The sequence below is a fragment of the Ochotona curzoniae genome, unplaced genomic scaffold (genome assembly GCF_017591425.1).
Source record: "Ochotona curzoniae isolate NIBS_2020 unplaced genomic scaffold, NIBS_Ocur_1.0 contig_523, whole genome shotgun sequence".
Taxonomy (NCBI): domain Eukaryota; kingdom Metazoa; phylum Chordata; class Mammalia; order Lagomorpha; family Ochotonidae; genus Ochotona; species Ochotona curzoniae.
Window position 1 is genome coordinate 9,638,420 of NW_024466459.1, and position 24,679 is coordinate 9,663,098.

The window sequence follows — 24,679 nt, forward strand, 5'->3', positions numbered from 1 at the left end:
CGGTCTCCATGGCAGAGGCTGCATTGCATTGTTATTGGCAAGAGGTCACAGCACTTGAGACTTTGTCCAGACACACACGGAAAGGGCAACCCTGCCTGATGGTCCCAGCCTCCTACCCTGTCACCCCACAGAAGGGCCGAGCTCCTGCCATCACTCAGCGATACCCCAGATTCTGAGGAGTCAGGGACATTGGGACTTCAGGCCTCCGGTAGAAAGACAGAGACAGCCCTGGCTTGACAGTACTGGGTAGCAGAAAGCCTGAGCTCCCAGTCCGCAGCGCCTGAGCTAGCAGACAGGCCTGGCCCTGCTGTCCTTAGCCTGTCCCTTACTGGCAGCTTGGAGGATAGGGTTGGAGCATCAACCACCTTCCTCCCACAGGAGGGAGCCGTGGTCACCAGCGGTCCTCTGAGAGCTCCCAAACACAAGACAGGGCTAAGCAGTGGCCTGGGTGATAAAGCTGGACCAGAGAAGCTCTGTCCAGCCCTGGCCTACCCAGAGGACACCTCCCTGGCATGACCGAGCATGAGGCCCTTCTGCTCCTGTCTCAGCTGGGCACCACTGCCTCTGAGCCCAAATTTGGTCCCATTTGGAGCTTGGGAAGCGCCTTCTCCTGAATACAACCACATCTTTTCCCTCACTCAGTTTCATGGCAGCACGAACACGTGGGACCCTTTGCCCTCAAGGCAGGTGGAAGTTCACCTGATATCTTGCAGCTGTGGGGACACAGGACATGCCCAGGCCTGAGGCGTCCACCTGAGTATTTACACTGGCTTGTGGACACATGTGCACTGTGGAAACACCTACCTGGATGCTCCCTTGCTGCTCCAGCAGGAGACAGCCATCAGGAAACAAGGCGAAGCTTAGAGAAAAGCTATGATCAGGTCAGCAGCTCAAAAGCCACCTGGCATGGGCTACTGCCGCTTCTAGAAATCTCAACCTGACTCCTCAAGGGAAGGAGGTGAGGGTGCTGGGGAGCAGCCCACTCTAAGGGTGCACACAGGGAGGCGGGGCACACGCTGCCCAGTGGCGCTGCCCGTTTGCTCTACCTCTACCAAAGGGAACAGCCCTGCAGGAAGTACTCAACACCCATCACGCTGGTGCTCCCTGGGCAGGGGAGTGATGCTCGCTGAGACTATCCAGCGGCTAGGGAGGGTCAGGCATGGCTGGAGAGGGACAGGCATGGCTGGGGACAGACAGGCACGCTGGGGAGGGACAGATACAGCTAAGGACGGACAGGCACAGCTGAGGAGGGACAGGCACAGCTAGGGAAAGGGAGAGGGACAGACATGACTAAGGACGGACAGACACAGCTGGGGACAGACAGGTAGGGCTGGGGAGGGACAGGCACGGCTGTGGATGGTGTGGTGTCGTGGAGGCCACTGCAGGATGGGTTAGACAAAGTTAGAAATCAAGAGGACACACAGCCATCACACGTCCAGGCAAGGCATTTTCAAGAGAAAAATCACAGAAGAAAAAAAAAAAAAAAACCAACACTTTTGGGTACAACAACACTTCACATTTGGCAACTCTCAAAGAAATAACCTCTTCCCCCACGACTAGAGGGCCCCCCAGTCCTCATCTTTGGTGCCGCTGGAAGAGCCAGGAGGCACACGGGGTCAGCAGGAAGGAAGCTGTGCAAGCAGCTACAACCACCACGAGCTCCCAGCCAGCTGTCTGATTCAGCACATGGCTGGCCTTCCTCAAATGCCCCTGGGGGTGGGGTGGAAGCAAGGGTCCAAGGATCCCCACTGCCTCCGACAAGGGAGGCAGAGTTGTGAGGGGGCAGCTGCGGTGTGCCCTCAGCCAAGGATGGTCATCCCCAATGTCCAGCTCCAGGCATGGACACCCCTCATTTGTATTCCCCAAAGGCCACCGCTTACAGCAACATGGGGCTACTCCGGCAGCTCTATCCTTTGAATGACACCTCCAAGCTACCTCTGCACCTGCTGCCTGGCTGTGAGGGTGCATGGGAGGAGGGCAGCAGGTGCCTCCCAAAGCAGCTACAACGTCCCACGTGCTGTGCTCGGGGGAAGCACGGCCTGGCACAGGAGCAAACCTCTCGTGCTCCAGCTGTTCCGTGGTCTAGGCCACTTCCAAGGAGCTGGGCCTTTCCCCAGCCCCCACAAGGCTCCACCCTGTCATGGTTCTGGCGAGACAAACAGGGCAGCTCTGTGAAGGTGCTCCGTCTCCAGAGGCAGCGGGTGGGGTGGGCGCCTGTGGCTTCGCCCAGGACATGTGGCACAGGGGCCGCAGCTCGGTCACTGTACAGGAGCGGGACTCAACTTCACACGGTGCTTGGCTGCACTGCTCATCACTCAGGACTCTGGGGTTTACATCCGAGACCCCCTCTCCTGAAGAATCTGAAAGTGGAAAGTGGGGGAGAAGGCAGAGGCAGTTGGGCAGATGCTAGGGCAGGAGGAGCCCCAGCTGTGGTGGGCCATGTGGTGCAGGGAGGTCAGCTGACTCTTCGGACGCATACATCTCGGATCAGAGTGGCCGGTTTGAGTCTCAGCTGCCCCTCTTTAGCTCCAGCTTTCTGGTAAGGCAGCCCAGGGGGCAGCTGGGGAGGCTGAAGTGCTTGGGTCCCTGCCACTCAGATGGCAGACCTGGAAGGAGCTCTGGACTCCTGGTCTGGGCTTGGCTGTTGTGGGCATTTGGACACTGAACCAGCAGATGGCAGCCCCATCGCTTGATTTCTCTTTCAGGTAGATGAAAATACATAAACTTTTTTTTTTTTTAAAAAAAGGAGCTTAGCTGTGCCCCTCTGGGCCCTGGTAAATAGCACAGTGATCTTGCCAGCCCAGGCAGGGAGGCAGGGATGCAGTCTCAACCACAGGAAGGGTTTCAGCAGGAAGACTCTAAGCCCCTCACTGCAATAAAACCCACCTCCTATTTGGGGGCTGGTTCAAAAAGTCCCAGCTGCTCCACTTCCAATTCAGCTCCCTGCTACTGGCCTGGGAAAGCAGCAGAGGATGGCCCAAAGCCTTGGGATCCTGCACCCAGGTGGAAGACCTGCAAGAAGCTCCTGGCTTCAGCTCAGCTCAGCTCCAGTCACTGTGACCACTTGGAGAGTGAACTAGTGGATGGAACATCATTTTCTGTCTCTCCTTCTCTCCACAATTCTGCTTTTCTAAATAAAAACAAATTTAAGTAAAGATGTATTTATTTTTTTTTATCAGAAAGCATATTTACAGAGAGGAGAGATCGACTCAGATCTCCTATCTGCTGGTTTATTCCCCAAATGGCCACAATGGCCAGAGTTGAGTCGATCCGAAGCCAGGAGCCAAGAGCTTCTTCTGGGTCTCCCAGGCAGCTACAGGGTCCCAGGGCTTTGGGCCGTCCTCTGCTGCTTTCCCAGGCCACAAGCAGGAGCTGGGTAGAAAGTAGAGCAGTCAAAACATGAATTGGTGCCCATGAGGATGGATCCCAGTGCTTTGCAAGGGGAAGATAAGTCAATTGAGCCAATGTGCTGAGTCCAAAAAAAAAAATCTGCCAAAAAAAATGGACTCTCTTGTCAATTCAGCTAGGGCTCAAGCTGCTGAACCCACATTTTCCCTGCTAGAGCAAACACCTCAGGCTCCCCACATACTGGCTATTCAGGACAAAGTGAGGGGAAGAGAGAGAGAGAGAGAGAGAGAGAGAGAGAGAGAGAGAGAGAGAGAGTGTGTGTGTGTGTGTGTGTGTGTGTGTGTGTAGGAACAGTGGATAAAAGCAAAGGTAACAGGTAAAACAATTAGCTAGGAGCCTTGGGGGACACAGTCTCAATGGGCAGAGGTTACTTTTGGGGGGGGGTTGATGTACTGTTATGATAGGCTAACCTTCCACCTGTGGTACCAGCATCCCGTATAGGTGCCAGTTCAAGTCCCAGCTACTCCACTTCCAATCCAGCTCTCTGCCTGGGAAAGCAGCAGAAGATGGTCCAAGTGTTCTGCACCCACATGGGATACCCAGAGAAAACTCCTGGCTTCTAGTTTCAGACTGGTTCAGTTCTGGCCATTGCAGACATTTGGGGGAATGATCCAGTGGATGGAAGATTTCTGTGATTTTGACTTTCATGTAAAAATACATAAATCTTTTTGAGACAGCAAAAAGCAATAAAACATAAAACCAAACAACAATTTTGAAGAGAGGCAGAGACTTCTTCCCATTTCTGAGTTCAGAGCTCCCAGGAAGTCATCAGGTACAACAGCCTCTTTTGCAACTGGGTTGACAAGTCCCCCTTCTGCAGGCTCCTGTCTGCTGAGGACTAATCCGGGCCTGAAAACCCTGACTGGAATGATAAGGAAAGGAAGACATGAAGGGGAGGCAAAGCAGTGACCTCTGGGGAGCAGCTGGTCAGGCCTGACCACGGGGCGGCCATGCAGCACCAAGCCACGCAGTGCCCAGCTCGCCATGTGTGCACATATGTGAAGGGCTCCTTACCTTCGCCTTTTCGCTCGGCTCTATAACGATGCCGTTGGTGGAATTATTCAGCTCTCTGGAGACAACACAGAGGAACTCGGCCTGGTCCTCGTTTCCATAGTTATAGGAGGAGCCGATGCTGATGAGCTGAGAATGCAATTTGCAAAGCAGAATGACCTTCCAATCCTTGAGGGCCACACACCCACACCGCTTCCTGATGAAGCGTGGAGCTTCACTTCTCAAAGGAGGAAGACTTCTTTGGAACTGTCAAGGCCCTGGAGGGCAGCTCAACTTTAGTTACAGCAACTTGAGCTTCCGAGTTCTGCCACGCCCCTCTCCCTTCTCCACCCCCAACATCATCCACAGGCAACGAAGGCAGTGACAACTACAGAAAGTAGGCCTGACCCCTGTGAGGCTGGATCCACTTTGGAAGTCAGTGGAAGAACTGAGTGCCTCTGATATCTAATGGAAAGAGACCATTAGCTTGGCTGGCAGTCTCCTAGCTGATCTTGATGGCAAGCAAGCACCGAGCAGCAGGAACCCAGCCTCATGCCCCACTCTCGTGGCACTGACTGCTCTGCCCGATACCTGCTCACCAATTGTCCCGATGGACACACAGAAGCACAGAGACAGGGAGAGCTTGTTGTCAAGCCCCTATCCTCTTTAAGGCCTCATTCTAGAATGTGTCCCCAAAGCCCTCTACAGGAATCCCTCAGAGACACGTTCCCACCTAAAGAAGCTTGCTGGTTTCCCAGGCACAGCCAGTTCAAAGTTTGGATGGAAGCGGGGAGAGCTCCCAGCTTGCCCCACTTCACCTTGCACGACTGAGTATTACATGGCCGTGTCTTGGGCCCCACGATGTCCCAGGGTCATTAAGGCGGCTGTCTGAAGGGGGATCCACGTGGGAGGGGATACCTGCTCAAACTTCCAGCCGTCAGACATGGTGGAGACCATCTGCGTGAGCTCCTCTTCCTGGCACTGCAGGACTCTGTAGACATGCTTCACGGGGCCCTGCAAGCAGCAGGCAGATGCAAGGTGCAGTGTCAGGGGCGCGGTGGTCTGAACCAACACTGCAAAGGAGTAAGCCCCCCAGCTACTACGCCTGTCAACACACAGCACTGCGGGTTTTTAATAAAACTTCCTCCAAGGAAAGAAACAAAGAAGGCCCTTGAAGGTGAATCAATGAGCAAAAGAATTCTTAGGAAAGATGCGTCTGTGAACAATCATGCTGACAAACTTGGATCTCACTCATTTCCCCAAGCAGAAAAGACAGTCACAGGCTTTTGTAAAGGAAAGCCACATTTTCCCCGGAGTGACAGCTGACATGCACGCTGCAGATGTACTCTGTATCTGGGCTTAATCAGAGTGAGGTGACGATGGAGCAACACGTCCTATGGGGACCCAGGAATTCCACAATGCGCGAGTGTTCCAGCTACCTCCACTGTGTCTCCACCTTAACAGGAACATCCTGCCACTGATGTGTACTACAACAGGCTTGGTTTCCGCCTGCATCCAGGTGGGAGTATCTTTTGCTTGCTAATGAGCTGACTCCTGCAAGTGGTAGTGGAAGCCACAGAGGGTTCAGGACGGAGGCTGCTTGCCAGAGCGACCCAGCTGATGGTTGGGGAGCTAGATCCTCCGGCCCTAAACGTGACGTCCAGGAGAGTGGGGCTCGGGGACAGGGGGTAAGACTATCTATCCCTAAGGTATACAGTGAGTCATGGCTATGGGATGAGCACCCTAACATCCCATAAACAACAGAGTTCAGTCAGCTGTGAGCTCTGGGGAATGGGGGGTGTGTGGGGTTGGGGGTGCGCAGGTGCCTGCCCTTGGGAGCCGGTGGACTCTGCTGTGTGCATGTATCCTCCCCAGGTTATCATCTGCTGCACACTTCAGGACGCACTGTGGGAGTACGCAGAGCGAGTTCCTGAGGCCTGTCAGTTGTTCCAACACATGACTGAATCCAAAGGTAGGGGGCTGTGGTGACCCCTGAATTTTCGGCCCAAGCAGGTCAGATAGCCTGAGGACCAGAATGAGTACGGTCTGTGGCATCAAACCTCAGGTTCTGGGAGGCTCGACTCCTCTCCAGACAGGCAGTGTCAGGACTGACTCAATGAAGACAATCACTGGCTGGCCACGGACTGGCTTGCCCGGCCCAGCTCTCTGGAACAGGGGTGAGGAACACGTGCAGGCCACACAAGGTCTCCAAAGTCACCTGGTCTGGCTCTGCCAAGGTGACTGCAGGTGGAACCTGAAATTCAATCAACCCAGGGCAGGCTGACTCAGTGTTGATACTTTTGCTCTATGTGGCTTGTGGCAGAAAAAGGTTCCCCACTTCCCAGTCCTGCTCTGGGAGGTAACTGGAGCCAGAACAGCAGACAGTGGCATGAGGACGGCCCCTCAACTTCAGCATGAGTGCTCCTGTGCTTCAGGCCCAGGCGACCCCTTCACACTTGCACGTGGCCCACTGGGGACCAGCAGCCAACGTGAGGTGGGGGCAAGGGCTGCTGGAGACACATTCACCAAACAGAAGCTGCTACCACTAGCAAGACAAGCAAAGGCAGAGACTAATGCCAAATGCCCAGCCACCTACCTGGGACTATTCAGCATTGGTTCCCAAAACTGCACAGCTTCTGCCCACCCTGGAGGCCACACTCGCTGGCAGAGGCCACAACAAGGATGCTCAAAATGACAACTGGGCCTGGTACAATAGCTCAACCTCTACCTCCAAGCACCAGGATCCCATATGGGCCCTGGTTTGTGTTCCAGTTGCTCCACTTCCCTTCCAGCTCCCTGCATGTGGGCTGGGAAAGCAGCAGAGGACGGCCCAAAGCCTTTGGGACCCTGCACCCATGCGGGAGACCCGGAAGAACTTTTGTCTCCTGGCTTCGGATCGGCTCAGCTCTGGCCGTTGCAGTTACTTGGGGAATGAATCAGTGGATGGAAGATCTTCCTCTCTGTCTCTCCTGCTCTCTCTATATCTGCCTTTCCAATAAAAATAAATCTTCATTAAATAAAATAAAATAACTACAACTGAGTACTTCCCTGAGGAGATGAGCGCACGGAACAATCAGTACGGGCAGTCATGACAGTCACAGAACAACAGAGCCTGGGCGAGCCCAGACCAACACAGCAGCTCTCCCAGCGAGTGCCGCCAGCCCAGTGCCTGCCCCTCCTCGGCTAGCTGAGGGTGCCGGGGTCTGCAGGGGCAACTGGCCTGCACAAGGCTGTCCAGGAGAGGGCAGGCCAGGGGAGCTCTCAGACCAGGGCCACCCGCCAACCCTGCTTCCTAAGTGAGGTACAGCAGTCACCAAGCACGGCACTGAGGTCCAACAGCTCCTACGGAAGCAACAGGACCAAGTCCTAGTTTTTAGCCACACGTGCTGGAACAACCCTGTATTACACCACCCAGCATGCCATGGAGCTGTGCCCCACGGCCCCCTGATAAGGCCCTAGCATCTAAGATGTCTTACAAGCCTCTATTTCCTCTTCCAAAGCCCCACCACCCTGATCAGTCACCCAGTCACAGCATCATACAGTGAAGCAGTCAGGACGGCCACAAAGGGAGAGGATGGGGCAGCAAAAGGGCAGTGGGTGGCAAGGCCACGCCAGGCTCTGCCCGCAGACACACGGAGGACGACAGCGCGTGTGGAAATCCATACAGGGCCACTTTGTCGCGGGGGCCATGCCAAAGAGGGGGCTTTTGAACATTAAATGAACACTTCACAGGGTCACCAAATGAAAGACCAACTCAGCATCAAAGAGCTCTTGACATTTCCAGAAGAAAAGCCTTTAAACTGGGTAGTCACCACGGAGAGAAGCCTCACAATACTAGCCAGCAAGCAGCTGATGGCCACGATTTGGGCACGGCGACTGAAATGGCTGGAATCACGTGATGTATGAGATTGCCAAAATTTATACTTTTTTTATATAATCAATCCTTTTCAGACTGTGGAGAACTGGGATAAGGCTGGATTTCCAACCTAACTGAGTACCTAGCAAGTATCTACAACAGCGCAGGACGCTGAGAATGAACGAGAGGTAGCAGAGAGGTGAGTGCCACCACGCGTCATTTCAGTTATCAGCAATCCAGCAGCAAACCACCCCTCCCCACAGAGGGAGGAGCTGGCCAGAACATGGCCTGCTCTCCCTTCACTGGCTGTCCACTTCTGTCCTGGCTGTCAGTGAGCCCCATGCTCCCAAGAGCAGACCATGGCGAGGGCAGCGTTGCTCTAAGTCTGATGCTGAGGAGTCAGGCTGGAGCCTCAGGTTTGAAAAGACACGCACACCACATTGTGTAGGGCCAGAAATGTCTGCCGCCACAGACCAAACAGAGGCGACATCCCCTGGCAGCAAGCGCTGAGTGAGGCTCAATTGTGACAGAGGACAGTTGGCCGTGGCGGGACAAGACTGCCCATCGTACCGCAGACACACCTGAATGTGTAAGGGAGTGCTTGCTTTTCCTGCCAGCCGCCAAGCTTCCTGCGGTCAAGGTGCGTCTCCTGTGGCTGCTGGCGTGCTGGGAGCCACAGACGGGCTGCCTCTTCTGCTCAGGCCAGGGGCAGTCTGGGTTTCATGTCTTTTCCCAGTTGATAAGAAGCCAGACATCATCCCCCGGAGGAGGTCCAAGGCCATCTTCCCAGCAGCCTGACCACCAAGCAGCTTCTCCACTCTACCCTGAGGCTCCTTCCCGGCTTCCAGGAAGCGGAGGGGCCCAATCGCACAGCAAAGGCTCCTCCGCACGACAAGCAGCGTGAAGAGGGAGGACTTTGTGCATGCCTCGGGTCGAGGGAGAAAAATCCCACAGAGGGGACAGGCGTAGCGACATGCTCCTTGTGCTTAGGGAGCACAGGCTGTGCTGCTTCACCCTTCCCCCGCCTCTGTCTCCTTGTTCCACACCAGTCTGAGGATACGCCATCTGCCCGGCAGACGGACCGCACTGCAGGCAGACGTGCAGCTCTAAAGGGCACGGCACACACGCACGCACGCACACATGCACGGAGGCAGCCATGTGGGATGCTGCCCCCTGACCTGCGAGGTTCTGTTCTCGTTGTCCCGTATCCTCTCCTTAACCAGCCGCACGAGGGATGCGATGTTGTAGAACTCTGCTTCTTCCAGCACGCCTGCAACGAGGAGCGGAGTGTGGTTAAGGTGTGTGGGGACGGCCTGAGCTCAGACACAGTCCTGCTTCCATCTGTTCACCGCCTGGCACTGGACATCAGCTGCAAGACAGCTTCCCCCATGTGACTGAGTGCCAGGAACCTGCCACTTTACCCAGTGTGCCCCGAAAAGAACCTGTGTGTGTACCCTCACAGGGATCAAAGTTCTCAGCATGCATATGATCTGAACAGTAGTAAAGGCAAATCTCGCAAGACTCCTCTGCTGAACAGAACCAAGGACCCTTGGCAGGACAAAAGTGGAACATGGGCTCCCGCGCTGTGAAGGCCATTGCAGTGGTGAAAATGGGCCACAAGCTAAAGATGAAACTATTCTAAAGTTGATTTTTTAAAACTATTTATTTTTATTACAAAGTCAGATATACAGAGAGGAGGAGAGACAGAGAGGAAGATCTTCCGTCTGATGGTTCACTCCTCAAGTGACTGCAATGGCTGGAGCTGCGCCAATCCGAAGCCAGGAGCCAGAGCCTCTTCTGGGTCTCCCGCATGGGTGCAGGGTCCCGAGGCTTTGGACCGTCCTCTGCTGCCTTCCCAGGCCACAAGCAGGGAGCTGGATGGGAAGTGGAGCTTCCGGGATTAGAACTGGAACCCATATGGGATCCCGGCGCGTTCAAGGCAAGGACTTTAGCCACTAGGCCATGCCGCCAGGTCCCCAACAAATAATTCTTTAAAATGACATTCTGGAAGCCAGAACAGTGGCTTGCCAGGTTAATCTCCACTTACAAGTACTGGCATCCTATTTGGTGCTAGTTCTTGTCCCAGCTGCTCTACTTCCAATCCAGTGCCCGTACGGAATCCTGGTGCATGCAAGGTGAGAATTCAGACATTGAGCCACTTAGCCATGTGCTGGGCCCTGTTTATCTTTCAAAAGTATCTGTTAGAAGCAGAGGCCAACAATTCCCCAAATGCCCACCAGGTTCTCAGAACTCAATCCAGGTCTTTGCGTGGGCAACAGGAACCCAGGCACTCTGAGCACCAGCACCTCCCACGTTTACACTGGCAGGAGGCTGGAGTCAGGAGTTAGAGGAAGACATTGTGCCCAGGCACTTCAGCATAAGGCCAGAGCCCACCCTCCAAAACTTCAGGTTTTAAAATGGTACCCACATGGGAGGCTGGCACTTTCAGGCAGGCAGAGGATTAGTCAGCTGAGCCATTGCACTGGCCACTAAAGCAGCACTTTTACAGAAAGCAGCTGCTCTTGTTACAGGATGAAGGGGTTGTCTTGCAGCAGCTGTTTAGTAGCTAGTACAGCTAGTAAAAGTCTGATTATGCAGAGCTGTATTCCCAGACTGGGGTGCCCGGAATCACCTGAAGGCCTTGGGGGAACCCACACCACTTGGGGCCACCTACAGTCCTGACATCTCTCCCACCCCTCCGTCCCACCAAAGAAAACAGGATAAGGTAAGGAGTGGCCTGACAACGAACGGGAGGATGAATTAGGTCAGCTGTAAAAATACCCAGGCAAGCAGGCGACCAGAGCCTTAAAAGAAACGAGGCCAAGCTTTTATTCTTTTCTTTATAGCCATGAGTTCAAACAAAAATCGCAAATATAAATAACTCAGTGTCAGAGATGCACTGCTCCAGGCTACGGACCGGAAGCGTCTCAATAACGGAATAATAAAAGGACCGTGAGAACCCTGCAGCTCGGAAAGGCTTCTCGAAGCGTCGGCAAGCTCAGTTCGCCATCCGCCTCCCACTAGGATGGCAGCACAGGGGCCGGCACGCTGCCCTGGACAGGACTCCCTCAGCCAAGGTGCATAACTTACACCAGCTCCACGAAACCTGCCTCTCCTCTCCCCGCAACAAAAACCCAGATCTGTAGATGTGCCACACAGCTTTTGCATCTGCCTGACCTCCAGAAACGACCCATGCAGACGGCGCCCTTACCTTCCTCTGCCAGCTCCTTGGTGATGATCAGCTTCCCGTGGCGGAGGTAGTTTAGGATGGGACCAAAGTACGTGGGGTCTCTGTCAATCAGGTAGGCCCCCGTCTCATCCTGCCGACCAAGCACATGCTGTCACTGTGGGGTCTGTCTGCAGGGGCGGCGTGGCACCGCGGAGAACCTTCCCCCAACAGCCAGCACAACTCCGATGTGCGCAAGTTTTGTTAGGCGTTGGCTGACTGCAAACTACTGCCTGGCCAGAGGGCTGACTAGGTATCTCGGAGCGTAAGCCCATTGCAGACGCGGAGTTAGGGAAGCACAGTAGTGTTCATCATCCAGGTCTTTACCCACTGGCCTCAGCTTCTAAAATTTGTGCTAGGGCAACCCCCAGGGGTCCTTCTGGGGAGGGAGGATCTGGCATTTGGAAAGGTTGGAAGAAAATGCCATTGCTGAGTGATTTGAGTCTGGGTGTGTGACGGACGTTCCCACCTCTTTCCTGCCCCTGGAACCACATTCTTAATTCTAAGAAAAACCTCTGTTCTGTCAGCAACAACAGGCTTGAGCCCAAGGCCAGTGTCTGTGGGAGCTGGCCCTGCCAGCTGTTCTCTCACCGCAGCTCTGAGCCCGAAGGAAAAGCTCGGGGCTGCGGCGACTTGGCTGCCAGCAGCTTTAAGCCTACTCCTCTTTACAGCGAAAGGAACAAGAAGCTGGCTTAGGCTGCCACAAGGTGAAGCCTAGATAAAAATAATTCCCACGGAGATAAAGGGCTTTGTAATCCCTTTTCTTTCAACTTAGGGAAAGAGGTTTTCATCAATCCTATATCAAGGGAGAGAGGAGAATAAAGGAAGTGGACAGTGATGCAATCCCAGCTCAGGTACAAAGTAACCAGCTGAGTGACAGCTCAAGCGGTTTAATTAATCGGGCCTGTGCAGGTAAAGAGAAACAGCAAACTATAGTTGAAACTGTGGTTAGGTGCCCTGTCCTCTCTCAGTCCTTAGGTTAAAAGCCATGCAGCCTGTACATCAATCTTCGTCTTAGCCCATTGGCCTAGACTCGCCTCAGTCCCCTCAAGTGGTAAAGCTTAGCTTGTTTTCAAGCAATGTATTTGATTTGATTTGGGATACGGACCTAAAACGGTGTTATGACTAAACTCAAGTTCTGGAACCAGGACGCTAGACGCGCGCTTCCTACAGGTACGGGAGCCACCATCAGGTCCCAGCTTACATTCAACTTGGCCAAGGGGTTTGGATAGCAAGTCCGAGCAAGCTACAAAGATGCCTTAGCTCACTCTGACCCAGTTCACGATTCGTCTGGCTCCGGCAGTGAGGGCAAAAAGCTCATGCAAGATCTGGGGGAGCTGGCTGGGGTGTGGGGCAGGGGGTGTGAAGCAGGTGCAGCTAGCCTAAGAAGGGAGCCGCTGGGAACGCAGGGCGGGGTCAGAGCGCACAGGGGTGTGCCTGGGGCTGGGGGACGTAGGGGACTCCTTCTGCCGCTCCGGGGGCTGCCGGGGGGAGCCGAGGGGCAGCGGGCTCTAGGACTCGGGGGGTGACGAGCCTCGGACGATCGGGGCGCGGGGGGCGTCCGAAGGGCCGGGGACGCGCCCGAGGGCGGGGCGCACCTTGTCCGAGTCCAGCTCCGGGTCCTCCTGGCAGCAGAGGCGACAGAGGAAAGACTTGGGCTCCCGGCCAAGGGTCTGTCTGGTGGTCACGAAGTAGGTGCCGCCCACATTGAGCCGCACCCAGCGGGTCGCGCCGCCGCCCCCTGCCCGCTCGGGGGGTCCGGGACCCGGCTCCAGGGGCTGCGCGGCGCCGGCGGCGGGCGGGCGCGCGTGTCCGCGGGGCGTGGGGCCCGCGGGCCGAGGACTGGGGGGCCCGCGGCCCGGCCCACCCCCGTCGCCCCCCACGCTGCCGCCACCCCCTCCCAGCCCCGCCATCGCCGGGTCCAGCTGCAGCTCCGCCATCTTGGGCCGCCGCCGCCGCTGCCCGCGTGCCGCCGGGCCGGCCCATTTCTCGGCAGGGAGAGCCGGGCCGGCCCATCGGCGGGGGTGGGGCAGAGGAGAGGGGGGCCGGCAGCGCCCCCCAACCAGCTCCGGGGGAGCGGCGAGGCGCAGGCGCCGGGCCCGCCCCGAGCCTGCCCCCGCGAGGCCACACTTCCGGAGCCAGGCTGCGTCGCCGTTTGCTGCCGCGCGCGCCTGAGCCCGCCTCCGGGGCTTTGCTATTGGCCGAGGGGAGGCCTTCCGGTGCTCCCCTTCCGTCGCTGGCTGCGGTGGACTCGAGTGTCCGGGGTCGGTGAAGGTGAGTGGGGCTCGGGGCGCCGGGCCTGCGTGGCGGTGGCTTCCTCTGCTGGGCAGCGCCCCACGCGTGTCGCCCTTAGGCCGCCGTGCTCTCGGCAGGTGCCGCTTGCGGTGCGGGTTCTTGGCTGCGCGCTGTCCTCGCCGCCTGTCCCTCCGCGCGGGGTCGTGGGGGTCGCGCCGCGAACGGGGCGGCTGCAGGCGTCGGGGTTCGGGATCGGGTTGGCTACAGGCGTCGGGGTTCGGGATCGGGTTGGCTGCGGGCGTCGGGGTTCGGGATCGGGTTGGCTGCAGGCGTCGGGGTTTGGGATCGGGTTGGCTGCGGGCGTCGGGGTTCGGGATCGGGTTGGCTGCGGGCGTCCAGCTTCGGGCAGCGCTGTCGGCTTCTGGAGGGCCTTGTGGGGCCTCTCGCTGTGCACCTGCCCTGGGCATAAGGTGCATGGAAGACGGGCCGCTCTGCTGGGGAAGCCCTCATGGCAGCTTGCTTCCCCCTCCTATGTCATGTCTGACTTCTTAGTCTTCTCCTGATCTGACCCTGAGCTTGTCTGTTTATATGTGTGTGTGTATTATACACATGGTTATTTACATATATGTGTGTATATGTTGTGTGTGTATACATATATATCCACTTACATGAAAAGGAAGGTGTATAGCGATACGTGTGTGTGTGTGTGTGTGTGTGTGTGAAGAGTCCCTTAAACTTGTGTAAGATCGGAGGGCAAGCCAACAGGTGCCGTTGCATTGGATTTTCTTACAGTGTCTGAGGTCAGCAGGGCTGGTGTTGTCTTTGTTCTACAGGCAAGGGAGCTCCAGCTCAGTCGGCCCCGTCTGACCCTCATGCAGACTGTATTGTGGGCCAGGTTCTGTCTTTCAAGGTTTATTTATTTTTATTTGAAAAGGCAGATGTGCAGAGAACAGACAGAAGGCACTCCTTAAATGGCCACAATGGCCAGGGCTGAGCTGATCCCAAGATGGGAGGCAGGAGTCTCCCATGTGGGTGTAGGTCCCAAGGCTTTGGGCCGTCCTCCACTGCTTTCCCAGGCCACAAGCAGGAAGCTGGATGGGAAGTGGAGCCACCCAGACATGAACTGACACCTGTATGGGATGCTGGCGCTTGAAGGTGGAGAATTAGCCAGTTGACCCACTGTGCTGCCCCATCAAACAATTAACTTTCAGACAGTGTGTGAGCTCTTATAGCAGATTTCCAGGTGTGCTTGGGCTTTTAAGGACAGGTAGGCGTTGGGAGCCAGGCGAAGCACAGTCTGGAGGGACCAAGTGTATGTGTGCTTGTGAAGGGGGGACGTGATGGCTTTGCAAAGCTAACCTCTTTCTCTGCCTTCCTTCCCTGGTTGGCACGTGCGCGCTGAGCACTCGCAGCCGCAGTTCCGTTGCCCGCCTTCCACCATGAGGCCCTTCCTGGGGGATTCCCTCCCAGCACTCTAGTCATCAGCCCATTTTGTTTTCCAGGATCCAAGATGGCCGGGCGCAAGCTTGCTCTAAAAGCCATAGACTGGGTAGCTTTTGGGGAGATCATACCCCGAAACCAGAAGGCTATCGCTAACTCCCTGAAGTCCTGGAATGAGAGCCTCAGCTCCAGGTCAGTGTGCTGCTGGAGGGAGCCGGGCTTGGCGCTCAACGCAGACATCTTAACTTCTAATGCTTTCTTGACAAAGATGAAGAAATCCAGGCATGCCCCATGGAAAACAGCCTTTTTGCTTTTTTTTTTTTTTTTAGGATTTATTTGAAAGGCAGAGAGTTACAGAGACAATCTTCCACCTGTTGATTTCTTTCTCAAATGGTTACAATGGCCGGAACTGAGCTGAACAGCAGCCAGGAGCCAGGACTTCTTCCAGGTGCCCCATGTGGGCACAGGGGTGCGAGGAGTTGAGCCCTCCTCCACTGATTTTCCAGGCACATTAACTAGGAGGTGGATCAGAAGTGGAGCAGTGGGGCCTGGCGTGATAGCATAGTCACTAAAATCCTTGCTTTACAAGTGCCGGGATCCCGTACGGGTGCTGGTTTGTGCTTCACTTCCTATCCCTCTCCCTTCCTGTGCCCTGGGAAAGCAGTAGAGGATGGCCCAAAGCCTTGGGATCCCGTACTGACGTGGAGACCTGGAGGCAGCTCCTAGCCTCGAGTCACTCCTTTATTGCAGCCACTTGGGGATTAAACCAGTGGATGGAAGATCTTTCTATCTGTCCTCCTCTTTGTAAATCTGACTTTCCAATAGCAAATAAACAAATCTTTAAAAAAAAGTGCAGCAGTAGGGAATTGAACCAATGTCCTTATGGATGTTAGCACTGCAGGTAGTGGCTTAATGCACTGTGCCACAGCCTTAGTCCTATCCATCTTGGAGTTTCCTTTTTTATTTTTTAAAAATTTTTTTGGAATTCAGTCAGCCAGTGTAATTTATTTCATCACAGTTGATTTTTTTTTGTGGGTAATATTATTATTTCCATATTATTTCCTTCATGTATCTGAGGTCCCCACCCAGTTTCCCATCCACCCCAAGTCCCGTATGTGGGGCATGCTCTGAGATACTTGCTCAAGTGGTTTTGATAGTTCACCACTTCTTGGATTTTCACAGTGACTTTCCAGGAGAAATGTATGCTGGCATGTCGGACCATTAGAGTCTGGAAAGGAGACTTGCCCTCTGCATTTCCTGCTGTCCGTGGAACGGGCATAATACTGGTTTTCCCCTCTGAGCAGGTTGGCCACTCTTCCCGAGAACCCGCCAGCCATCGACTGGGCCTACTACAAGGCCAACGTGGCCAAGGCGGGCTTGGTGGACGACTTTGAGAAGAAGGTGAGTTGCAGACATGGGCACTGTGGGGCAGTTTGGATAAGGAGGGGAGCAGGAGGCAGGCCAGGGCAGGTTGAGAAGGCAGGTCCTCGGGGCCGTGGGGGCGGAGCCATGGCACTGTCGCGTTCAGTGTTTCCTCTCAGTGTCCTGAGCTCCTTCTTAGCTTCCTGCTGTCTCCTTTCAGAGCAAATGTCTTTTCTGCTATTTTTTCACTGTCTGTTACTGCTGTAATGTCTCACTTACCTAGCCTCTTGTCTTACTTCAAACAAACATACATGTATATTTGAAAGGCAGAGACAGAGAAGACAGATCTCCAGTCGGCTGGCTCACTGCCCAAATCCCAGAATGACCAGGCTCGTCTGGGCCAAGGTCAAACGTCAAGAACTCCATCCGGGTCTCCCAGCTCTCTGGGCCTTGGCGCTCCCCAAGTGCTTTAGAAAGAAGCTGGATCTGGTGGGAGAGCCAGGGCTTGGACCAACATTCCAGTACAGGATACAGGCTTTCCGAGCAGCAGCTTAATGTGCTGTGCCACTGCAGCTGTCCCACTTAACGTGTTTGAATCTCAGTATTCAGAGTTCAGTTGCTTGTTCCTTTGAAGATGCAGGGTCTGCTGAAGGGCAGGCTGCCAAGGCGACTGACTCCATCGCCATTAGGTGGTCACAGGTGCTGCCAGTCAGCCCTCTGAGGTTCCACAGAAAAGCGAAATCAGATTCTCGTTAGAATCAGAAGGCTAACGAATGGTAGTTAGCATGCTCGCTCACCGAGCCCACTGTCCACACTGGAGGGCTTTGGGCTGAGTCCCAGCTCTGCTTCCACTTTCCGATTCCTGCCAGGCATGCCCTGGGAGGCAGCAGCAGGTGACTGACGGCTCAAGGATTGAGTCCCTTGGCAGCTGTGTGGGGCACCAGGTGGGGTTTGTGACTCTGGCCTCACCCAGGTCAACCTGCTGAAAGCATTCTGGCATGCAAGCCCTCATTGCACACCTCCTTGTCTTCTCTCTCCCTCTGCTTGTGAAATAGATAAAAAAGTAAGTGTTCCAGGTCTTCGAGTCCATCTGTTGTTTTCCAGCCAAAAAGCAGACGCTTGTGGGCATAAAGAATTGTCCAGGGTCCCCAGCCAGGAGCAGGGCTGAGGAGAGCGCTGGGCCCCGTCCTGTCTCGGGGTCCTTGCATCCTGGCTTCCTCGTGGAATGGAGGCCGATGCAGATGCACCGGCCGGTGACCCCATCTCTGGGCTGCGGACGGTCCTGGTGGCAGCTCACTGTCCTTGTGTTTGTAGTTCAGCGCCCTGAAGGTTCCCATGCCCGAGGACAAATACACCGCGCAGGTGGACGCGGAGGAGAAGGAAGACGTGAGTAGCGGGCACCGCCTGGCGGCGAGGGCAGGGCAGAAGGAATTCAACAGAACATGCAGGCGGTGACAGCAAAAGTAAATACTACACAGGTGAACCGCACGGTGTGCCGAGTGAAGGAAGCTGGCAGGAAACTCGATACTCCGTGATTCCGTTTTTATACAGCTCGTCTCATACCCTGGTCGGAGGGTGGGGTGGCGTCGTAAGTGCAAGCCTATCAGATGGTGCCCTTTGTGTGTGGACATACTTCAGCAAAGCTGTTGGAATCAGGGAGAAAAAGCTGTTGGAATCAGGGAGAAAAAGAATCGTCTGGTAGCTATTTGTCTGAAAGCACTGAAGGCCAGACGTCAGGACCACATGTCTGCGTCTGTGTCGCCTGGCCGGAGGACCAGCTGGCCTGGCCTGGTGGTTAGTGACCGAACTCTGTGAAGCTGTCAGTTACCTGGCCTGGGACCTGGCTGTAGAACGCTGGTCCTTCCATTGGCAGTTGGCGTTCCTGCCTGGGCTGCTTCATAGGGTGTGGGGAATGCTGAGGTTGGCTCCGCGGGCCCCAGCTCCACGCAGCAGCAGGGGCCGCTGGCCAGCGCTGTTCTGGCCCGGGAGCCCTGGGTCAGGCTGCGTTTTGTGATGGAGTCTCCACCTCTTACAGGTGCGAAGCTGTGCGGAGTTCGTGTCTCTCTCCAAGGCCAGGATTGCGGAGTATGAAAAACAGGTAAGGAGGCCCGCCTTTGCCTTGGCGTCTGCGGTGTCTGCTGGCCGCACGTCTCTGACAGCGTGGCAGGTGGTGACCCCCTCGGCGGCCCCCCTCCCTCCTCTCAACATCCCCTTCCCCGCCTGCAGCTGGAGAAGATGAGGAACATTATCCCCTTCGACCAGATGACCATCGAGGACTTGAACGAAGCCTTCCCAGAAACCAAGTTAGACAAGAAGAAGTATCCGTACTGGCCCCACCAGCCGATCGAGAACTTGTAAGCCCGAGTCGGAGCGAGCTCTGCACAGTGTGCAGTCGAATAAAGCGTACTCAGTGTGCTGTATCGGTCGGCTCTCTGCCTCGGGGCCAGGCCGGGCTCGATGTGGCCCCGTGGGCAGTCGTGTCAGGATGAACACGTGAGGAACTGTGTGTAGTCCAGAAACACAGGAGCTGGGCTCTCGGTGCTAGGCTGCTGGGCCCTGCCATGATGGTGTGGCCCAGTGAGGGGGGCACCATGCCTAGGAGGCTGGGTGACCTGGTGAACTGTGGGAGCTGCCAGCTGCAGACTGAGGGACATTTCCTGCTAGTTTTCTCCCAACAAGCAGAGGGACTAATGAGAATGAAATGAGCTAATGTAGGAAGTTTCTAGATGGAAGTGATGTCAGCCCTCGCCCCACAAGGGCCGAGTTGCTGAGCTGGCACCTGGCTGTCCCCACTCTAGGAATTCAGACAGCAGCTGAGCGAGTGGAGGAACATCCCCACGGTGCCTTCAGCGAATGTTAGGGTGAGGCTAAGGGATGCTCATGAGGCCGCCCTCCCCGCACTGGAGCCTTTGGATGCTTCCTGAGAAACGTCCTTGAACTTCAGCAGAAGGTGCTCTTGGTCGGTGGCACTTGGTGGGCCACTTTCACACCTGCCAAGGCTGCTGGAGGTCTTTGCTTTGGATGTGCAGTTTGTGTTAAAAGCAGTCACGTGCTAGAGTTATTCCTGGCAAATTGCTAGGGAGGGCAAAAAAAAAATCTATAAAGTTCCAGGGCTAAATGAAAACATGAGTAGAGGAGCAGACACAGTGAAGAGAAGGATTCATCTGGCTGGACCCAGGCAGGACCCAGGAGCAGGCTGCCCATCAGCTCAGGAGCATCAGGGTACCATCTGCCTACCTGAAACTCAAAGCTGACATTGAAGGGGAAAAGTAAGCATCCTGCCTTGGAAGCAAAGTCAGTCTGTACCTACAAGCGCAGTAGACAGGCTCACTTCCTGTCTGCACAGCAGCCAGGGCTGCGTCGCACAGCATGCTCACTCTCAAGTTTCTTTTCAGATTTATTATTATTTGAAAGGCAGAGTTAGGGAGCAAGAGACCTCTCCGTCTGTTGGTTTACTCCCCGGATGGCCACATGGGTGGCGGGGCCAGAGCACTGGGCCATCTCCCACTGCTCTGCCGGGTGCTGGACTGGAAGTCTGCGTGCTTTGGAGGGCAGCAGCTCAAGCACTGGGGTTTCAGCCCCAGCCCCAGCCCCTGCTGTTTGGTTTAAGCGAACCATGCCTTTCAAATAAAAATAAAGAACAAGCACAATTTTGCAATCCCCCATAAAATAACAGGCACGTGAACAATAAAGAAACTAAAGCTGATGGGGGGGCGTGTCACCGCCCAGCACCACATTGATGGGCCCAGCGCTTTGTGCCAGCAAGGACCAAGAGAAGTACTTGGTTCTAGGTTCAATCTCAAAGCTTTAAACAAACGTTCAGTTTAGAGGCACAATCTGGGATAGGGGGTCAAGTTCAGGGAACAGGGAAGGACAAGAAGACAGATTTAAAAAAAAAATTTACAGATGAAGGTTGACGGGTTTTTCTAAGAATAACACCAAGGCAGAATCTAGAAACGAATTAAAAAAACGGAATCTGAGGGCAGTAAACTCCATACTTGCATGACCTTTTAGGCTTATGTGGTATGACCTTGAACTGCCCAGCCAAGTCTGGGGGTGTGGTGTCCAACCCACCAAGTCCTGAGCACCAGTTCCTGCCCCAGGTGCCACTGCTGTCACCTTGGCAAGCCTGTCCTCAAGCCTGTGTCCTGATACGCTGGCTCCCCACTGCCATAGTGCTGTCCACGCGGCTGTTGAAGGGACTTTCTGGAAGGCAAACATGGTCATTTTATTCCTCTGCTTAACCCTGGCCCCTGGCTTCGCGCAGTCCCCTGGCCCCTGGCTTCACGCGGTCCCCTGGCCCCTGGCTCCGCGCGGTCCCCTGGCCCCTGGCTTCGCGCGGTCCCCTGGCCCCTGGCTCCGCGCGGTCCCCTGGCCCCTGGCTCCGCGCGGTCCCCTGGCCCCTGGCTCCGCGCAGTCCCCTGGCCCCAGGCTGCCAGCTCTCATGGCCCCGTTCACACCCTGTTAGAGCAAGCTGCTGAGTGCGCTTCCCAGGCCACACTATCATGAGACATTTGAAATGCTTGTGATTAGCTTTAGGAGGTTCTAGAACATCCTTTGCTGACTACCTGATGTGCCCATATGGGAGCTGCTCTGCTTCGGCTCCAGCTTCCTGCTACCTGGCAGGTACCCAGCGGGAAGCGCTCTGGCCCTACCTTCTCCATGGGAGCCTGGAAGGAATTCTGGGCTCCTGACCCTGAGCTGCCTCTGTCCTGGCCATTGTGGCATATGGAAGGTCTCTCCCTCCGACCATCTCCTCCCTGGCCAGAGCGGTCTAGGGATTACGCAGACACGGTCGGGAAGACCAACGCCGCTAGGGCGACGCCCTTTGGAACTCCACCCCTGGTTCCGGCCCTGGAACAAGCGCAAGCCGCTTTCCTCCCTGCGAAGTTCGGGAACGCTGCGGAAGGTCTCATCCTGTGACTTCGCATGTCCCTGCCTCTACGGAGGCCTCCCCGGGCTCCCCGGGCTCCCCGGCTGCCGGCCGCATGAGGGCACGGAGGGCCTGTTAGGGTGTGGTTCCCCTGGGCTCCCTGAAGTCGCTGCCAGCAAATCTCCGCAGCCTTCTCCAGCCTCCAGGAACCGCGTTCTTGGCCCCTTGCAGGTCCTGGAATCCCCCAGGTTGGGATTTAAGGAGAAAAGAATTCATTATAGCCAAGGCATGCAGCAAAACGTAACTAGACTGCTGCTTCAAAATGTGGAAGAGAACGTTTTAAATTGGCTGCTTCTTTCTCATAATGAGACTTCCACCCCAGATGGGACTCGAACCCACAATCCCTGGCTTAGGAGGCCAGTGCCTTATCCATTAGGCCACTGGGGCTTCACGCAGGTGACGCGCGATCACGTGCCCCTTAGGCTGTGACACCGTGTCCTGCGCGGTGACGTCACATGCGGGCTAGCGTGAATTGCCGGACCCGCGCCCAGAAAGGGTTTGGGGACACTTCGGGGGATTCCGAGGGCCCCGAGGCCAGCGCGGACGCGGCGTCCGGTCGGAGACTGGTGGTCGAGAGTTGAAAGGGACCCAAACGCCGCGCCTTCCGTCTGACCCGCGCAAGGTCCCCGAACGGCCACGGTCATCCGGGGAGTCGTGCGGCGCCCGCCCGCCCCCGGCCCCGCGCGTCGGCCCTCGCAGCCCCCCTCACGCCCCACCGAGGAGCGCGGCCGGAGCGGCGACACCTGGGCCTGCGCTTCCCGCTCGTGTGTGGTGACCGCGTGGCCTAACGGATAAGGCGTCTGACTTCGGATCAGAAGATTGAGGGTTCGAGTCCCTTCGTGGTCGGTTCACCTTTTGGGCACCGCCACCGTTCCCTGTCTAACCCCTCTGAACAATCGCGTGTTGTTCCCCAACACCTGGTCCTCGCTCCCCTGTCCTGTTCCTCCTAAATGTTCCGGATCCCTTTACTCTGGTCGGTCTACCACAGGCTGTCAGTTCTCCTTTGTCATTCCCCAGTGGTCTAATGGATAAGGCACTGGCCTCCTAAGCCAGGGATTGTGGGTTCGTAGTCCCACCTGGGGTGACTGGGTTTTTGCGTGTCCGCAAGCAGGTTCTGTGGATTGTGCAGGAATTTGAGGGAACACACCAGGGGCTAAACTGACCGTAAGGATGAAGGAGCGTCAGTCTCATTGGGGTCTAATGCGCAGGTCAGAGTATAGAACACACCAACACCCACGGGAGCTGAGCCAAAATTGTGACTCTTTCATCCTCAAAAATACGTGACTCCTCTACCCCAGGTGGGACTCGAACCCACAATCCCTGGCTTAGGAGGCCAGTGCCTTATCCATTAGGCCACTGGGGCTGGTGGCGTGGGCCTTGTCCCTCCTCTCCCCTAATAGGCACCAGGCTGGCCTCCGGAGCGGGCCTGCCCGACGCGCCAGGCAGCAGGGTGCACGCGGTGAGCTGCGGGGCTGATCCCAGCGGAGCCGCGCCGTCCAGGATGCACCCACCCGACACCGCTGCACCTCGCCACCGGGGGTGCGCGGAGACTTAGGCCTTCCCTTGCTGTCCTCCTGAGTCAGCACGCCCACGCCCGTGCAGCACACCGCGAGAGGGATCCCAGGATTCTAGGAAAGCGTAGTTCTGGGCCCCACATAAGGGTACGGGAAAGCTCTGCATCTGCGCACGCGCAGCAAGAACCGCTCCTCCCACAAATCACATGTTCCTGCGTCCAATCCTGCAAACACATAGCAAGAAAAACTGCCAAACTGATAATTCACCTTAAAAAATGTTCACCTTTAGCATGATTAAGACACAATAGAGGAAATGTTAAGAAATTGACCTTAAAGTTTTTAAGATTTTTAAATTTATTTTTTTTTAAAGATTTATTTTTATTATTTTTATTGGAAAGGCGGATATACAGAGAGGAGAGACAGAGAGGAAGATCTTCCGTCCGATGATTCACTCCCCAAGTGAGCGCAATGGCCGATGCTATGCCGATCCGAAGCCAGGAGCCTCCTCCGGGTCTCCCACACTGGTGCAGGGTCCCAAAGCTTTCCCCGACCACACAGGCAGGGATCCCGGGGCGTGCAAGGCAAGGACCTTTAACCACTGCGCCAGGTCCTAAAATTTATTTTTTACAATTGTATCTTTATTTGAAAGAGAGGGAGAGTGAGTGGATTATCTTCCATCTGCTGATTCATTTTCCAAATGGCCGTAATGGCCAGGTCTACGCCAGGCCAAAGCAGGAGTGCCACAAGGGTGCTAGGCACTCAGCACTTGGGCCATCTGCTGCTGCTTTCTCAGGTGCCAGCTGTCGGAGTAGAGCAGCTGGGACCGCAGTGGGTTGCTGGTCTTGCACACAGCAGCTGATGCCTTCTGTACAAGGAAGTCCCCTGTTCCTCCTGTTAAACACGTTTAAAATTTGTTACTTTTTTCCCAAAGATTCATTCATTTTTACTGAAAGGCAGATTTACATAGAGAGCAAGAGAAACAGAGAAAGATCTTCCATCTGCTGGTTCACTTCCCAAATGGCCACAATGACCACGGCTGAACTGATGCAAAGCCAGGCTAGGAGCTGCTTCCGGGTCTCCCACGTGGGTGCAGAGTCCCAAGGCTTTGGGCCATCCTCTCCTACGTTCCCAGACCACAAGCAGGGAGCGGGATGGGAAGTGGGGCTGCCAGGACATCAACTGGCACTTGCCTGGCACTGGATCCTGGCACTTGCCTGGTGATGGGTTAGCACTACAACACATGCACTCATTCCAGGTTGTGCCTGTGTGGAAACCCCACCCACCCACTCCTGGCAGTGCAGGTCATAGGGACATGGAGACGCTGTGTCCACTTCCTCCCTGGACTGCTGGTCACAAGGGATAGTTGAACTCACCTGGCTCCAATCTCCTGCGTCCCCTCCAGTGTGTGCATTAGTGTGTGGCTGGCAGGCAGAGGAGTGTAGACACAGGTCAGGTCCTAACAGCTGTATGTTCATGTGACATCCCTGTGCCCCCTCCCAGGCAGGAACCACCTCCCCTTGTAAACCCCAAGCCTTGCTTCTCACTGCAAAGTGCTCTGACCTGGCCTTAACCCCTGTGTAAGCAGAACTGTGGTCTGTGGTGGCTGGCATCTTTGTTGCCTTGCCCTATGGGAATTACCTGTGTTTGTTCATTCCATGACTCAGTCCCCTCTCGACCTCTCCAAATTTCTCTCACGCGGGGACCTTTGGGTGCAT

The 24,679-nt window shown here is 55.6% G+C and overlaps 2 protein-coding genes and 3 non-coding genes across 5 annotated transcripts; 2 read left to right on the top strand and 3 right to left on the bottom strand.

Moving 5' to 3' along the window:
• Positions 1-882: 882 nt before the first annotated feature.
• On the bottom strand, positions 883-13,420 carry KCTD2 (potassium channel tetramerization domain containing 2). Its single transcript, XM_040989697.1, has 6 exons — positions 13,079-13,420; positions 11,466-11,574; positions 9,433-9,524; positions 5,317-5,412; positions 4,423-4,548; positions 883-2,360 (listed from the first exon to the last, which is right to left on the bottom strand). Exons 1-6 carry the CDS (start codon positions 13,418-13,420, stop codon positions 2,331-2,333), a joined length of 795 nt encoding a protein of 264 aa, XP_040845631.1. The 3' UTR covers positions 883-2,330.
• Positions 13,421-13,654: 234 nt separating this feature from the next.
• ATP5PD (ATP synthase peripheral stalk subunit d) lies at positions 13,655-18,936 on the top strand. The gene is made up of 6 exons (XM_040989702.1): positions 13,655-13,754; positions 15,218-15,347; positions 16,460-16,556; positions 17,832-17,903; positions 18,553-18,615; positions 18,744-18,936. Exons 2-6 carry the CDS (start codon positions 15,226-15,228, stop codon positions 18,873-18,875), a joined length of 486 nt encoding a protein of 161 aa, XP_040845636.1. The 5' UTR covers positions 13,655-13,754; positions 15,218-15,225; the 3' UTR covers positions 18,876-18,936.
• Positions 18,937-21,764: 2,828 nt separating this feature from the next.
• TRNAR-CCU lies at positions 21,765-21,837 on the bottom strand. The gene has a single exon. It is a non-coding gene; the product is annotated as a tRNA-Arg (tRNA).
• A 386-nt stretch (positions 21,838-22,223) lies between these two features.
• On the top strand, positions 22,224-22,296 carry TRNAR-UCG. Its single transcript has one exon. It is a non-coding gene; the product is annotated as a tRNA-Arg (tRNA).
• A 444-nt stretch (positions 22,297-22,740) lies between these two features.
• On the bottom strand, positions 22,741-22,813 carry TRNAR-CCU. The gene has a single exon. It is a non-coding gene; the product is annotated as a tRNA-Arg (tRNA).
• Positions 22,814-24,679: the final 1,866 nt, after the last annotated feature.